This window comes from Lissotriton helveticus, chromosome 7 (assembly GCF_964261635.1).
Source record: "Lissotriton helveticus chromosome 7, aLisHel1.1, whole genome shotgun sequence".
NCBI lineage: Eukaryota > Metazoa > Chordata > Amphibia > Caudata > Salamandridae > Lissotriton > Lissotriton helveticus.
Genome location: NC_136068.1, coordinates 1077549576 through 1077565389, shown reverse-complemented (window position 1 = coordinate 1077565389; position 15814 = coordinate 1077549576). Strand labels below are relative to the sequence as shown.

The window sequence follows — 15814 nt, the reverse complement described above, 5'->3', positions numbered from 1 at the left end:
ATCGTTGGTACACATGCTATGGGACTGCCCCAAGCTGGGCTACTACTGGTCCACGGTCGCCGGGTCACTCACCAGTGCAGGCGCCCTATCACGCACACTCACATTGGAATACGCACTACTGGGGTTGGGTCCCGCAGCGCGCACTAGGAGTATTGCAACACGCTTTGCTGACCTGGCTATACTCTTGGCGAAGCGGGCGATCACGATGAGGTGGAAGTCGCCCAAACCACCGGATCCTGAGTTATGGAGGGCGGAAGTGACAAGGTGGGGCAAGGCAGAAGGTGAAGCGCTGCAACGCGAGGAACACAGGGGCCTCAGAAAAACGCCGATCTCACTGGATTGGTTTGCCATGTTGGGGATGTTTGAAGCGGAGGGAGATGAGGACTCTGTTGATTCGATGCCTTAGCACTGTACTGTGTCCTACGAACAGAGAACCTATGTGACGCATTTGACTGTGGTGCACTAGATGATGACACGGGTTACCGCGTGCTGTTTATGCTGCTACTCATGACTATCTGTATTCATATGTACTATTAGGTGGAATGGACTCACGGGTACAACCAGGTACGATCTGACTTACACATGCATGTGCAATGAGTGTCGGGAGGGGGGGGGGTTACTGTGGGTGGGGGGTGGGGTTTTGTTCCGGTTGTTTAAGGGACTGTTACCTTATTGAGTATGCCACAAAATACAGAATATACGTTGTAATTGCTGATATTATGCTTACGTGAGCACGCCTTCTCCTAGTGCCGATGTTTACTGTTCACTCTGTAATGTTGCTCGACACACTATGCTAATAAACAGATTTAAAAAAAAAAAAAAAACAGGGCCACTGAAATACTGGAATTATGCGGCAGGGGAGGGTCAATTTTTTTTGCAGATATGAGTAAATATGTGGCAAGACAAAAGCAAATTATGCAGCACATCCCGTAAAAGTGCTGCTATTTCTAATTATCTGGTCTGGCTTCTTTCTTTCCTTTTTTTTAACATAATATAGTGTGTATGATCCCGGTCACCCATGAAGATAATTCCACAATCTTTTTAAATGAAGCTGTCATATTAGCCATGTTGTGCACCTCGTTTTTCATTGTTACGCTGTGTTCTCGTATCTATCTTTCTTGTGCTTAATTTGCAAAACAATAAGTGCTAGGGCAATTGTCAGGAGGCCTCTGCAACCTGCACCACACATTGCCCCCGCCATGCTGTCACTGATAGTAACAACACAACTACTAACCATCACACTTCTACAAATGTGAACATTTAGAATACTTTATATCCCCAAAGCTATAGGAATAGTTTGGGAGGCAGATAATAGCCATTTTTTTCTGTATATTGTTTTATTAATTACCTGTTGTTGTGGTCATCACAAATTAGCCCGACCGCACCATCCTGTGGTAGACTATCACAAGCACCGGTGTTGACAAATATGTGCTGGTGCTGAGCACTGGAAACCACAGGCTCAAATTAAGCACTGGCTCTTTCAGAGACATGATCTCTCTTACTTGTCTAACGTTCTTTCCTTCCTAGTTTGAGAGAAGGGTGTAGGGGGGTGAGCAGATCATGAAAATAGATTACATTAAAATGTTTACCATGCACAGCAACCCGTTGAGTTGGGTGGCTTCATTATTCATTAGGTTACGGTGGCCAGTGTGTTTTTGTTTTCGCTTCATGAAAGTGCTTTGCGTGCCTTTTACTACAAAATCCATGTGTTGCTGAGCAGGAACATGCTCTAATGAGCTATTTTGTCTCCATCCTTGTAATGGTGCCAGTGTGCTTCTTCAACAAACGTGAAAAAAAACACAATAATCTGAACAATAGTCCATTTAGTATGGACCATGCACATTTGGTTAGTGTTTGCAGTGGACATCTATGAAAAAACATGATTTATTTCTTACAGTCTTGGTGGTACTAGGCAGCAAGATAGCCTACTAATAGCATATTTATTATCGTTATTATGTGAACCATCTGCCAGTGTATTTTGCAAATTTTTCAATAAATCACCATTTTTAAACAAACATTTCTCAAAGCCAATAGGTCTGGCGTTGGCCGGCAGCCTTTTGGCAAGTCTGTTTCTGTTTTGTCATGGTTTCTGCAAAAGTTTGCTGTTCAGGAAACTGCTGGGCCCTCTGCAATAGGTCTCACATTAGTGAAAGATTGACCTACTGCAGTGGCAAATTATGTTTGTTAGATATACTTTTGTCAAAAAATATCCCAGAAGTGTTTTATTGGAAGTATGCTAAGTTGCAATCTTTCTCCTTATAATAGGATTTTGGGTGCGATGTCTTATGTGGCTAGTTGACGTAATTATAGAACTCCACAGGGACACCTAGTAACAACCTGTGGTACTGCACCCTTTCCTTGCTTTGTGGTTTTTTAGGTCTTGCGACCTATCGATGCGCGCATGCGCATCGAGCGGAGCGAGAATTCATGTCGGCAAAATCGCATTCAAACTAAGGGCTTTCAGCCCGGCGTTTTCTTGCAGTTCACGTGAACATGCACGAGCATTCACCAGGGCTTCTCCTCCCCTAGCAGCACTCCTCCCACACCAGCAACTCCCCCCTCCCACACCAGCACCTCCCCTCTCTCTCCCCGCAAACACAGCCTTGCCAGAGCAGCACTCCTCCCACACCAGCAACTCCCCCTCCCACACCAGCACCTCCCCTCTCTCTCCCCGCACACACAGCCTTGCCGTAGCAGCACTCCTCCCACACCAGCACCTCCCCCCTCCCACACCAGCACCTCCCCTCTCTCTCTCCGCAAACACAGCCTTTCCTTTCATTTCTCCTCCCACTCCCCAGCCCGTAGCAGTTGCCGTAGCAGCACTCCTCCCACACCTCCCCCCCCATCAGAATGACTAATACATCTCGCTCACGACGAGCCATCTGACACGATCCTGGCCTGCCTTTAGTCTACAGTACCCTTCAGCCACGCATATTTTGTGTAAAGCTAGGTTTAGAGAGCCAGTCACGGCCCATTCACGCATCACTCTTCTTTTCCTTCCATCTAACTGAAACCAAACAAAGGCTCCGCAGAACATGACTTGTGAACATGGCAGCGGGGTTACCTCATCCGACAGGAATCCACTTTGCTGCACTTCCAATAAACACGGCTACTTTCCCTTGCCCAGACTTCTATTCTCTAACAAGAGCTAACACATGTCTGCTGTGGGGCCGGTTATCTCATGTTTTTTCCATTGTCACACACGCTTCCCGAAATGTTTTAACAAAGCTTTGTTTTCTAGTGATAATGTAGAGTTTGTGCGTGTTTAAAATGTTTTTATTTCATGTAATTGTTGAAATAAGCGTTGTGTTTGACTTTTTTTTTTCTGTTTTTAACTTAAGTGTGCTCACACTGACTTATCTATACGAAAGAAAGCTTTTCAAATGCTTCGAAAACTCGTCATGAAGGGCTTCCTTTTCCTGCTCTTCTTGACTATTCTTGGAAGTGTGGCTTTTGCCTTCAGGCCCGTCGAGTCCCGTACACGGCCCTTTCTCATCACACTTGAGGTCGGGCGGGCTGGAGTCTCAGATCTTCCTCCAAGTCTTGGTGCCAGCCACGGCTCTTCAGATGGAAGCACACATATTAGACCGAGCTCACCCCTGCGCCCAAGACGCTGCAGGCTGCACCGCACGCTTTTCAAACCACACCGCATGGCGCGGAGAATACACATTTATTCAATGTATTCATTTAGTAATGCTCTGCAGTATACCGAAAATCAGCTCCAGCGGGTGACTGGGCGTCCTGGATTTTTGCCAGTTCATGATAGGACGTTGCCAGTTTCATAATGCATTTCATATGTAGCACTTCATGCCCCGTTTATGCCGTTTCTAGGCGCTGCACATCTCAGCAGCAATTATCTTGTTACAATTCCAAAATGGCAGCAAAGCAGCAAATGGTCTTACACAGTCCTACTCAAAGTACGGCACAGGAGCCCTATGCAGCTCTCCTGACCTTTGCTTGCAGCCCCCAGCAGAACCACTGCACTGGGCTGCTGTTCACTTGACCAAGTAATACCATTCAGGAAGATGTGCAATAAACAGGCCAGTATTTATTTACACTAACTGGAGTAACAAGCATTGGCATAGCCAATAGGTCTCGCTTGTGGGACCTTATAAGTATTTAGTTACAAGGAGATTGTGCTGCAAAACAAAATACTTAATTTTTCATTTAAAAAGCAACAAGCAATTATAATAAATTCTAATTTTGCAGCACAATCTCCTTGTAACTAAATACTTATAAGGTCCCACAAGCGAGACCTATTGGCTATGCCAATGCTTGTCTTTTATTACATATTCTACTGCTGGGATATTTTTTGACAACAAAAAAATCTAACCCACATTATCATTTGCAAAGCCAATAGCTCAAATTTTCACGAATGCGAGACCTATTGCATTGTAAATGCTTGTTTCACTTGGGTGTGCATTACAAGATGGACATATATGTGTTTCTCATTTAAATATAATCAACCTGTTTAATTTGGCAGCGCCAAAACTGTTATGAATGATTGACACAAACCGCCACTGTGATTAATTTTGCAATACACGAGAAAGCACTCAAGACGTCCTGGTGTTTTTATTTAGTTGCCAATATATGGGAAGGTAAGCTTAAAGGTTGCCTAGCAGAGTTCGACTTCAGGAGTACCATTTGCTTTGATTTCCCTTTGCTTGGAGACCATAAGTTAGGACAGAGTAACACAGCTGATTTATATGTGAGATGTGGCACGAGGGAGCCAAGGACAGAAAGAAGGCTTCCTGCTATCAGTACTGTATGCCTCACAAAAAGCATTTCAGGATTCCTCCTCCTGTCTCCCCTCTCCTTCCCCTTACTCAAAGGCTGGCGGCGTCCGGAGCCATAAACAGGACCATCAAAAATTAATTAATGCCGGGCATGGCTGGAAGAGGTGAGGTTGAGAAAAATAAGAGCCACGTGACGCAGACACAGTTTCGGTCTCATGAGGAAACAAACTGTTTTCTCTCATTTGAATACAGTAGAAAGTATGCATATGTTAAAAAAACTGGAATGCTGTGGCATTCTCCTTTCAGCTGTACCCCATCAAGAGTGCCACTCGTTAAAATTACAAAATACCCTAAACTTGCAAGAAGAGAAAGTAATAGTAAAGACAGTTATCGTTTCAAAAGAATTAACAGCACTTTGTCAAAAGTCACGATGTACTTGTATCTACTTTAAGGAAGGCCTCTTCAGTGTTAATTCTTCACCTGAACTCCAACAAGGATTTCAAGGATGGGGCTCGTGGTGGTCAGGACAATTGTGACCCACCGAGCCTGGGCAGGCCACAAGTCAAAACGCGCAGTAGTATGACTACTGAACAACACAAGGCCCAGGTGTGGTCTGCCTCCGGACTGTCACGCTCCCTCAGGGGGGAGGTACAGCCAACACTCCGTTGTTAGAGCCACCCACACCCCTCCCCCCACTGCCCACGCCTATATGCACAAAGCTGCTCCATCTCCCGGACTAGGCCTGACAACGCAACAGCGGCATCTCAGCCAATCCAGACATTGCTCCAGCTGTGCCAGGATTGTCTTGAGCAGGGATACTCGCTGCTCATTAGGAGATCAGGAGCTGTGGCATGGATCAACCCTCACTCTCCTAATGTGCAGCCAGAAAAAAAGCCTAGTGAGCATGTCCGGGCTGGTCGGAGAAATTCTCAGTTCAAAACCAACATGCGCACTTGTGCTGTGCCTCGACCACCTCTGTGATCATCATCATGATGTCAGTCATCATGACGACGACGACTGAACCTGCTGCCTCGCCTCAACCCCTTCTGAGCCACTGACTGCTCGGGCGCAGCTTGGCCGGCCATGGATTAAAAGGTATTGATTTGCTGCCGGATTTGCTGCAGCTTGTTCAATAACCACAAGCCGCTTATGGTTATTGAACAGCAGTTATTGGGGGCCAGAATATTAGTGGGGCAACGCCGAAGCGACCTAAGAGAAGCACCACCGCTGCCAACCGCGGAAGTTCAACAGAGGCTTGATGGATCCATAGGACTTGATGGTGCTCCATAGGGATCAGGAACCATACAAAACAAATTCTGCATAGCCTCTCTGAATGCCTCAATCCGTTTGGGAAGTTATGGTCACCCAGAAAAATGTGGTTCATCTTTTCAAACCATGCCATTCAAGTCTGTTCTTTTAGACGTCAACCTTACAATTTATCTCTGGACCAGGAGCGGCTGAATTACTGTCTTCCAAAGACAGCAAAAACAAAAAAATTCCCTCTCAAAACTTTATGAAGGAAAAGCAAATATTGTCCCAACCACAAGGTAGCATACCTGTATAGCCAGTATTCTAAAACATTGTTTGCATTACAGATTTGTATCTGCCTCAATGCATATTGAAATATGTTCTCTTTCACTTATTTTGCTATTCCTACTTATATTTCTTTCAGGAAAAAGTGCCATGAAGCAGTAGCACGGAAGCATCAGTGCTATATAAAAATAATTAAACGAACAAGCTATTATTGTGTCCATTTTTAAATGCACAACATAGTGACATATTTTCAACCTTCAGCCCTCCAAAGGTCTGTACCTGTGATTATGGATAAAAAAATAAAACTGTAACAGCACATTACTCATCTAAAAATTATGGCATCCCCACACGAAAGAGTACCTGCTTAATTCTCCCCTCCAGGTCAGCCAAGAGTGATGTTTTCCAAAGATCAGCCAGCTGCTTGCAAGGTATAGCTATATTCACAAACCGCTCCCAAACCTATAATGGATTCAAATAGATGACTTAAGCACAGCATAAAGTATTCCAAAAAAGTATGAATTATTCATAAATATGTGCGGAACGTGCAATTATCAAGCTTCACATATGCAGCAGTAATCGCATGCTAGAGTGGAGAATGCAGCGTACCACAGTAGAAAGCTTGAGCCAAATAGCAGGGCATATTGGAGGATCCAATATGTATGTTTTCTAACGCAGTTAATAGTATGAGATGGAGGATCATTTGATATGATGGGATATGGGTGTTGTATTCAGGCCTGGGGTGTTTTTATTTTGTATTCACTTATGTCTCGTTCCTTTGACCATTTTACAAACTGTGTGCTCATGTCGGTGTGAGCATGAGTACATATCATTGAAAAAGTTTGTGTGTGAGTTTGTAGGACTACAGTTGTTAAATAACTTGGCACGCAGCTGGGACAGGGAGACAATAAGTACAGACAAAGAAAAAAGTGGAAAAAATACGCAAGTTGTAATTCCACATTTTACACAACACACCATTTCAGCACTTGAATATTTGTCTGTTATCGGCTATAAAAATGGTTTTCCCTATAGGAAAGACAAAATGTATAATACTACATTGTAGTAGTCCATATTATACAAAAACCGGAACAGAGCATGTTCACCCCAGTGAATAAGTAGAGACTCGTGTGAGGATCACAAATTGAGAAGTTTTCTGTTGCCTTGCAACGAAATATTAAGAAAAAATGGGGTAACCCTAAGGCATGGACCTGGGTATACAATATTATCAAAAAACAATGGTCCTCAACCTATGAATTTGAAACCTTAAATACTCTAGTAACTTTTCATTTACTTCCAAGGAGCACCCACAATACAGTATGCTCTATACCAAAAATGTTTAGTACCACAAGATTAACATAAAACCACGGTTAGGGGAAAAACATTTTAATTTCGTTCTCCATTTCCATCAACAAAACTTTTTTATAGAAAATATTTTTATATACATCATCCAAAAATTGAATCAATAAAAACAGAGTGGTTGCCTAAACAAGGAAAGAAAGTGCAAAAAAGGTCGTGCTCAAGAAAATAAGGTGAGTGATCCGAAAGACGAGATCATAGAGGTGCTCAAAAAGTTATAATATTAAACACAACAATATCCAACATGTATATTGTATTTTGAAACCTGGCCAAATAATACGGTCAAAAAAACATGTTGTCGCAACTAGGCATATCAGTCCTAGAGTTATTTAGCACTATATACAGTATTGGTTGGTCCAAGGTTTACTACAAATGACGTCGACGTTTCGACTCGTCTTATGCCCATACGGAGATTTGAACCTGGGGAGTGCGAGTCTTCATCAGGACGAAAAATACAGGCAACCAAGGGGTAAGTATAACCCTAAAAAAAATGATAGAAAGAATTACTAACCATGGTCCTAAAAATTCAAATGAAAATTAATATTAAAAAACTATCTGACTCCCCATGTGGTAAAGCCATTGCTCTTACCCTGCTGGTTGGGAATACGGATAGGTGATGGTCACAATATTCAAAAACTTGGCTAATGCAATCCTTATTGTTGATTGATAGCACAGTATCACATAGATGATACCTATAATGGAGGGAAATCAAAAAATCTCCTTCAGACCAAGGTAGGAAAAATTCCGTCCTCAGGTTGCTAAATTAATTAATTACAATGTCTTACCCTGTTGTTTGATTAATGTCGCCAGCCAGGTGACAAATTCCTCAATGTTGAATTTTGGCCGGAGTGGTACACATTCGGTACCTGTTAAATCAAATAATGACATACTTCAGAACTCAACCAGCTTATATATTAAGAAGCGATTCAATGACCCAGGACTGTAATTACCTGGTCGAGAGAAAGGAGGGGTGGTGGTTCTAATATTTAGGTGTTTCTTCAGTGCGAACGCTCACTTTATTTTCGCCACATTATATATTTAATTTCACTCCCCCGTAGTCTTTGGATAATACCACACAAGTTATAATCCACCACACCGGGCTCGGAGAAGCTCCTCAATGATACACCGATAGCTGTGGGGAAACAGGAAAATAATCCTACTAAATAGGAGCACTACAGTGGTCAAAGCTGGGCGGCGAAAGACACCATTGTGTCAACTTACCCCCAGTCGACTCGAGTACTCCCAGCTGACAAGCGGTCCCGACGGCAAACCCTGACGGAATAACGAGGTGTTTCCGCATTCGCGTGTTATTGCCATGAGTCTCTCTGTTCTATGGACATAGAAAGAAGACTCCAGTGCCGGTGTATCCGCAAACGCGTTTGTCTTGCCCCGGGTAGTGTTATCGGCTATTCCAAGTCCAATTCAATTGAATTATTTATGTGTCCTGCTTCAATGGTAATTAACGGCCCATATTTCGCATGAGAGACATTTCTTTTATGCGATAAATATATTATTAAAAAATTATTATCAAACACCATTTTATGTATGAAAACCCCACTTAGCTATACAAATAATTTTACTTGGTTTCAAATCTGTGAGGCTTCACGTGGGCAGCTATAGGGATAGTGTGAAATCAATCCCTACTACATAATGAACATCAAAAAAGGACTTCAGCATGGACAAATTAATGAGCCAGTGAGAACAACAACATTGCAGACATTACATTATTGGCAGCCCCCAATTACCATATTCAGAAGTTACATAGTACAAAATGTACACAAAATCAGATTATTTAACAGTCCTAGGTACAAGCTGATTTTCAACAGTAAAAATAATATCTAGGCCAGCTGTAAAATGGAAGATGGTATGCATATAGACATCATATACTGTTTTTTAGCCCTCTATTCAGTAAATTATACACAATATATCAACACAAATTTTTTTTCAATGTGTGAGCATAATCATGTACCCAGTAAGGCGACTTGTTTATTCATCTCCTCAAGTTCGTTAAGCCCAGAGTTCACAGTGTTGAGAGTATATATCCATTTACACTCCCTTCTGTTGAGGATATTGTGCAGATCCCCGCCTCGTCGGTTTTCTGTGATTTTTTCTATAACCCACCATCTCATACTGTGGTCTGGGTGTTCAAATCTATTGAAATGGTCCACCAAAGGGGCCCCCTGTACTTTGCAACGCACCCTGCTCATATGTTGTAAAATTCGACATTTTATTTTCTGCGTGGTCTGACCCACATACAAAAAGCCACATGGGCATCTAATAGCATAGACTACCCAGGAGGTGTTACAATTAGTATGTATTTTTAGTTTGTATGTATGGTCATTGTGGCAAAAATCATTTCCCTCTATTGTGAGTGCACAGGCTTTACATGAACCACACTTCCTATGTCCAACAATCGTGGGAGCACCCCACAATGTAGGTTGACTGAAACATTGTTTTTTTGGTAACAGAGATTTCACCAAATGATCACGTATATTCATCCCTTTACGGAACGCGTGCAAAGGAGGTGGTATCCCTCCAATTTCATTACTGATTAAATGCCAGTGTCGATTCACACATTTTTTGATAGCATTGCTTTTAGTGTTAAAGGTTGTCACACAAACCAACCTTTCTTCTTTTTGCTTTTGTTTTGTACAGAGTAAAGGCTCCCGATGGTTATGCCATGCCCGTTTCTTTGCCTTTTTCAGGAGTCTGGTAGGGTACCCCCGTTCCCCCAATCTCACCATTAAAGCAGCTGATTCTTCTAGGTAATCTTCCTTTTTGGAACAATTCCTACGCAACCTCAGGAATTGCCCAAAAGGGAGATTGTCCCTGAGGTTGCGTGGATGATGGCTGGTATACCTGAGGAGGGTGTTTCTTTCGCTACTCTTCCTATATAAAGTTGTGTATAGTCTGCCCTCTTCACTTTTAATTTGTAGATCCAAAAAATTAATGGATAGAGGATTGGCTTCCAAGGTGAATTGAATATTTTTAGAACAGCCATTGACCCAACCATGGAAAACTGTGAGATCAGATAGCCCTCCTTGCCAAATTAAGAGGACGTCATCAATATACCTCACCCACAGCAAAATATTGCTGCGGTGAGGATTATATTGACTAAGAATAAATTGGTTTTCATATTCACTCATATAGATGATGGCTAGGTTTGGGGCAAAGCTGGCCCCCATTGCTACACCATTCGTCTGAATATAATATTCATCCTGAAATATGAAGAAATTTTTAGTCATAGCAATTTCTAGAATTCGAATGATAAATTCAGTAGGCACTCTATGTGGTGCAGGTCTCATATTCGTGTGCTGAATATGAGACCTGCACCACATAGAGTGCCTACTGAATTTATCATTCGAATTCTAGAAATTGCTATGACTAAACATTTCAGGATGAATATTATATTCAGACGAATGGTGTAGCAATGGGGGCCAGCTTTGCCCCAAACCTAGCCATCATCTATATGAGTGAATATGAAAACCAATTTATTCTTAGTCAATATAATCCTCACCGCAGCAATATTTTGCTGTGGGTGAGGTATATTGATGACGTCCTCTTAATTTGGCAAGGAGGGCTATCTGATCTCACAGTTTTCCATGGTTGGGTCAATGGCTGTTCTAAAAATATTCAATTCACCTTGGAAGCCAATCCTCTATCCATTAATTTTTTGGATCTACAAATTAAAAGTGAAGAGGGCAGACTATACACAACTTTATATAGGAAGAGTAGCGAAAGAAACACCCTCCTCAGGTATACCAGCCATCATCCACGCAACCTCAGGGACAATCTCCCTTTTGGGCAATTCCTGAGGTTGCGTAGGAATTGTTCCAAAAAGGAAGATTACCTAGAAGAATCAGCTGCTTTAATGGTGAGATTGGGGGAACGGGGGTACCCTACCAGACTCCTGAAAAAGGCAAAGAAACGGGCATGGCATAACCATCGGGAGCCTTTACTCTGTACAAAACAAAACCAAAAAGAAGAAAGGTTGGTTTGTGTGACAACCTTTAACACTAAAAGCAATGCTATCAAAAAATGTGTGAATCGACACTGGCATTTAATCACTAATGAAATTGGAGGGATACCACCTCCTTTGCACGCGTTCCGTAAAGGGATGAATATACGTGATCATTTGGTGAAATCTCTGTTACCAAAAAAACAATGTTTCAGTCAACCTACATTGTGGGGTGCTCCCACGATTGTTGGACATAGGAAGTGTGGTTCATGTAAAGCCTGTGCACTCACAATAGAGGGAAATGATTTTTGCCACAATGACCATACATACAAACTAAAAATACATACTAATTGTAACACCTCCTGGGTAGTCTATGCTATTAGATGCCCATGTGGCTTTTTGTATGTGGGTCAGACCACGCAGAAAATAAAATGTCGAATTTTACAACATATGAGCAGGGTGCGTTGCAAAGTACAGGGGGCCCCTTTGGTGGACCATTTCAATAGATTTGAACACCCAGACCACAGTATGAGATGGTGGGTTATAGAAAAAATCACAGAAAACCGACGAGGCGGGGATCTGCACAATATCCTCAACAGAAGGGATTGTAAATGGATATATACTCTCAACACTGTGAACTCGGGGCTTAACGAACTTGAGGAGATGAATAAACAAGTCGCCTTACTGGGTACATGATTATGCTCACACATTGAAAAAATTTTTGTGTTGATATATTGTGTATAATTTACTGAATAGAGGGCTAAAAAACAGTATATGATGTCTATATGCATACCATCTTCCATTTTACAGCTGGCCTAGATATTATTTTTACTGTTGAAAATCAGCTTGTACCTAGGACTGTGTTAAATAATCTGATTTTGTGTACATTTTGTACTATGTAACTTCTGAATATGGTAATTGGGGGCTGCCAATAATGTAATGTCTGCAATGTTGTTGTTCTCACTGGCTCATTAATTTGTCCATGCTGAAGTCCTTTTTTGATGTTCATTATGTAGTAGGGATTGATTTCACACTATCCCTATAGCTGCCCACGTGAAGCCTCACAGATTTGAAACCAAGTAAAATTATTTGTATAGCTAAGTGGGGTTTTCATACATAAAATGGTGTTTGATAATAATTTTTTAATAATATATTTATCGCATAAAAGAAATGTCTCTCATGCGAAATATGGGCCGTTAATTACCATTGAAGCAGGACACATAAATAATTCAATTGAATTGGACTTGGAATAGCCGATAACACTACCCGGGGCAAGACAAACGCGTTTGCGGATACACCGGCACTGGAGTCTTCTTTCTATGTCCATAGAACAGAGAGACTCATGGCAATAACACGCGAATGCGGAAACACCTCGTTATTCCGTCAGGGTTTGCCGTCGGGACCGCTTGTCAGCTGGGAGTAATCGAGTCGACTGGGGGTAAGTTGACACAATGGTGTCTTTCGCCGCCCAGCTTTGACCACTGTAGTGCTCCTATTTAGTAGGATTATTTTCCTGTTTCCCCACAGCTATCGGTGTATCATTGAGGAGCTTCTCCGAGCCCGGTGTGGTGGATTATAACTTGTGTGGTATTATCCAAAGACTACGGGGGAGTGAAATTAAATATATAATGTGGCGAAAATAAAGTGAGCGTTCGCACTGAAGAAACACCTAAATATTAGAACCACCACCCCTCCTTTCTCTCGACCAGGTAATTACAGTCCTGGGTCATTGAATCGCTTCTTAATATATAAGCTGGTTGAGTTCTGAAGTATATGTCATTATTTGATTTAACAGGTACCGAATGTGTACCACTCCGGCCAAAATTCAACATTGAGGAATTTGTCACCTGGCTGGCGACATTAATCAAACAACAGGGTAAGACATTGTAATTAATTAATTTAGCAACCTGAGGACGGAATTTTTCCTACCTTGGTCTGAAGGAGATTTTTTGATTTCCCTCCATTATAGGTATCATCTATGTGATACTGTGCTATCAATCAACAATAAGGATTGCATTAGCCAAGTTTTTGAATATTGTGACCATCACCTATCCGTATTCCCAACCAGCAGGGTAAGAGCAATGGCTTTACCACATGGGGAGTCAGATAGTTTTTTAATATTAATTTTCATTTGAATTTTTAGGACCATGGTTAGTAATTCTTTCTATCAATTTTTTTAGGGTTATACTTACCCCTTGGTTGCCTGTATTTTTCGTCCTGATGAAGACTCGCACTCCCCAGGTTCAAATCTCCGTATGGGCATAAGACGAGTCGAAACGTCGACGTCATTTGTAGTAAACCTTGGACCAACCAATACTGTATATAGTGCTAAATAACTCTAGGACTGATATGCCTAGTTGCGACAACATGTTTTTTTGACCGTATTATTTGGCCAGGTTTCAAAATACAATATACATGTTGGATATTGTTGTGTTTAATATTATAACTTTTTGAGCACCTCTATGATCTCGTCTTTCGGATCACTCACCTTATTTTCTTGAGCACGACCTTTTTTGCACTTTCTTTCCTTGTTTAGGCAACCACTCTGTTTTTATTGATTCAATTTTTGGATGATGTATATAAAAATATTTTCTATAAAAAAGTTTTGTTGATGGAAATGGAGAACGAAATTAAAATGTTTTTCCCCTAACCGTGGTTTTATGTTAATCTTGTGGTACTAAACATTTTTGGTATAGAGCATACTGTATTGTGGGTGCTCCTTGGAAGTAAATGAAAAGTTACTAGAGTATTTAAGGTTTCAAATTCATAGGTTGAGGACCATTGTTTTTTGATAATATTGCAACGAAATATAACAAACATTATTAGAGAAATCAGAGGAGTCCAGCTATAGAACTCCTCCTGGAACAACTCCTTAACCTTGTATTGTAAATCAAAAACTCTGCTGGAAAAAACATAACCATTCTAGTAGAATCCTACAGCTAGATCAACAAAACAGGCACTAACAGGGCATCCGATCAGAATGCTCACGTCACACCATTCATGCATACTCCGTATCAACAATGCTGGTCATTCACCAGAAAAAGACGTAATACTTGCTGTTATACTGACGCACCAGGTAGGAAGACCTTCAATGCATCTCACAGCTCAACATATATATACATAAACACACACAAGACTTTACCCTTGATACTCTCTGTTTCAAAATAGCTAGTCTGGTATATATATATATATATACACACTGAAGCACAAGTTAATACTTGTGTAACGATACATCTGTAAGAGACATTAGTTAGCGATAGATTCTTTACCTTAGAATATCCCCAGGCGTCAGACTGGATCCGGAAAGTTTTGCTTAGCAGTAGCATTGCGCGTCAGTAGGTGGTGTCCTGCGGCTCCGCATCAGTCACTGGCGTCGTCAGCGCCAAGATGACGTCAGCGCCGAGATGACGTCAAGGAGAGTACTTAGGCGCCACCCATGCGCGCTGACATCAGTTCTGTACACGACTTTCCGCGCCAGGAACGCAGAGCCATGCAAGATACTGACCATTGGTGCATAAAACTAAGGCCCTGAAAGGGATGACCTTGACCTGAGTAATCAGTCCGCAGAACGGGGAGGTTGGGTGGGGCGGTAAGGGATCTATCACTAACTAATGTCTCTTACAGGCATATCGTTACACAAGTAGTAACTTGTGCATCTGAAAGAGACACGTTAGTGATAGATTCCTTACCTAAGAATAGATACCCCAGCAATACCAACCCCCGAGGTGGGTCTGCGAACAGGATTACACCAGAAAGTCACGGAGCACAGAACAGCCAAAGAAGCAGTCTCTTCGGACTGGACTGTCGAGGTAGTAGTGCTTTGTAAACGTGTGCAGCGAGGCCCACGTAGCTAACTGACAAATGTCCTGCAAGGGAACTCCGCGTCCCAAAGCAGTAGTGGCTGCAGTTGCCCTGGTCGAATGGGCACACAGCCCCACAGGAGGCTCCTTCTTGGCCAAGGAGTAACATGCTTTGATGCACAGAACCAGGAAATGGTCCGTTTGTGCACAGCCCGACCTTTTTCGGCGCCCACGTAGACAACAAAGAGCTGATCCTCCACCCGGAACTGTTGTGTACGCTGCAGATAGAAAGCAAGCGCATGTTTTGGGTCCAGACGGTGGAGCCTCTCCTCCGCCCTGGAAGGATGCAGAGGCGGAAAGAAGGTGGGCAAAGTGATGGTCTGCCCGATGTGGAAGGGCGTGACAACCTTTGGCAAGAAAGACGGACAGGTCCT

The 15814-nt window shown here is 42.3% G+C and overlaps 1 protein-coding gene across 2 annotated transcripts in view; it reads right to left on the bottom strand.

Moving 5' to 3' along the window:
- RNF213 (ring finger protein 213) overlaps nucleotides 1–15814 on the bottom strand; it is a 2973532-nt gene that overhangs the window by 2111425 nt on the left and 846293 nt on the right. For both annotated transcript variants that reach the window (XM_078654076.1, XM_078654077.1), the window contains exon 14: nucleotides 6630–6728. In XM_078654076.1, the coding sequence (XP_078510202.1) occupies nucleotides 6630–6728 (99 nt within the window). The remainder of the gene's footprint in view (nucleotides 1–6629; nucleotides 6729–15814) is intronic.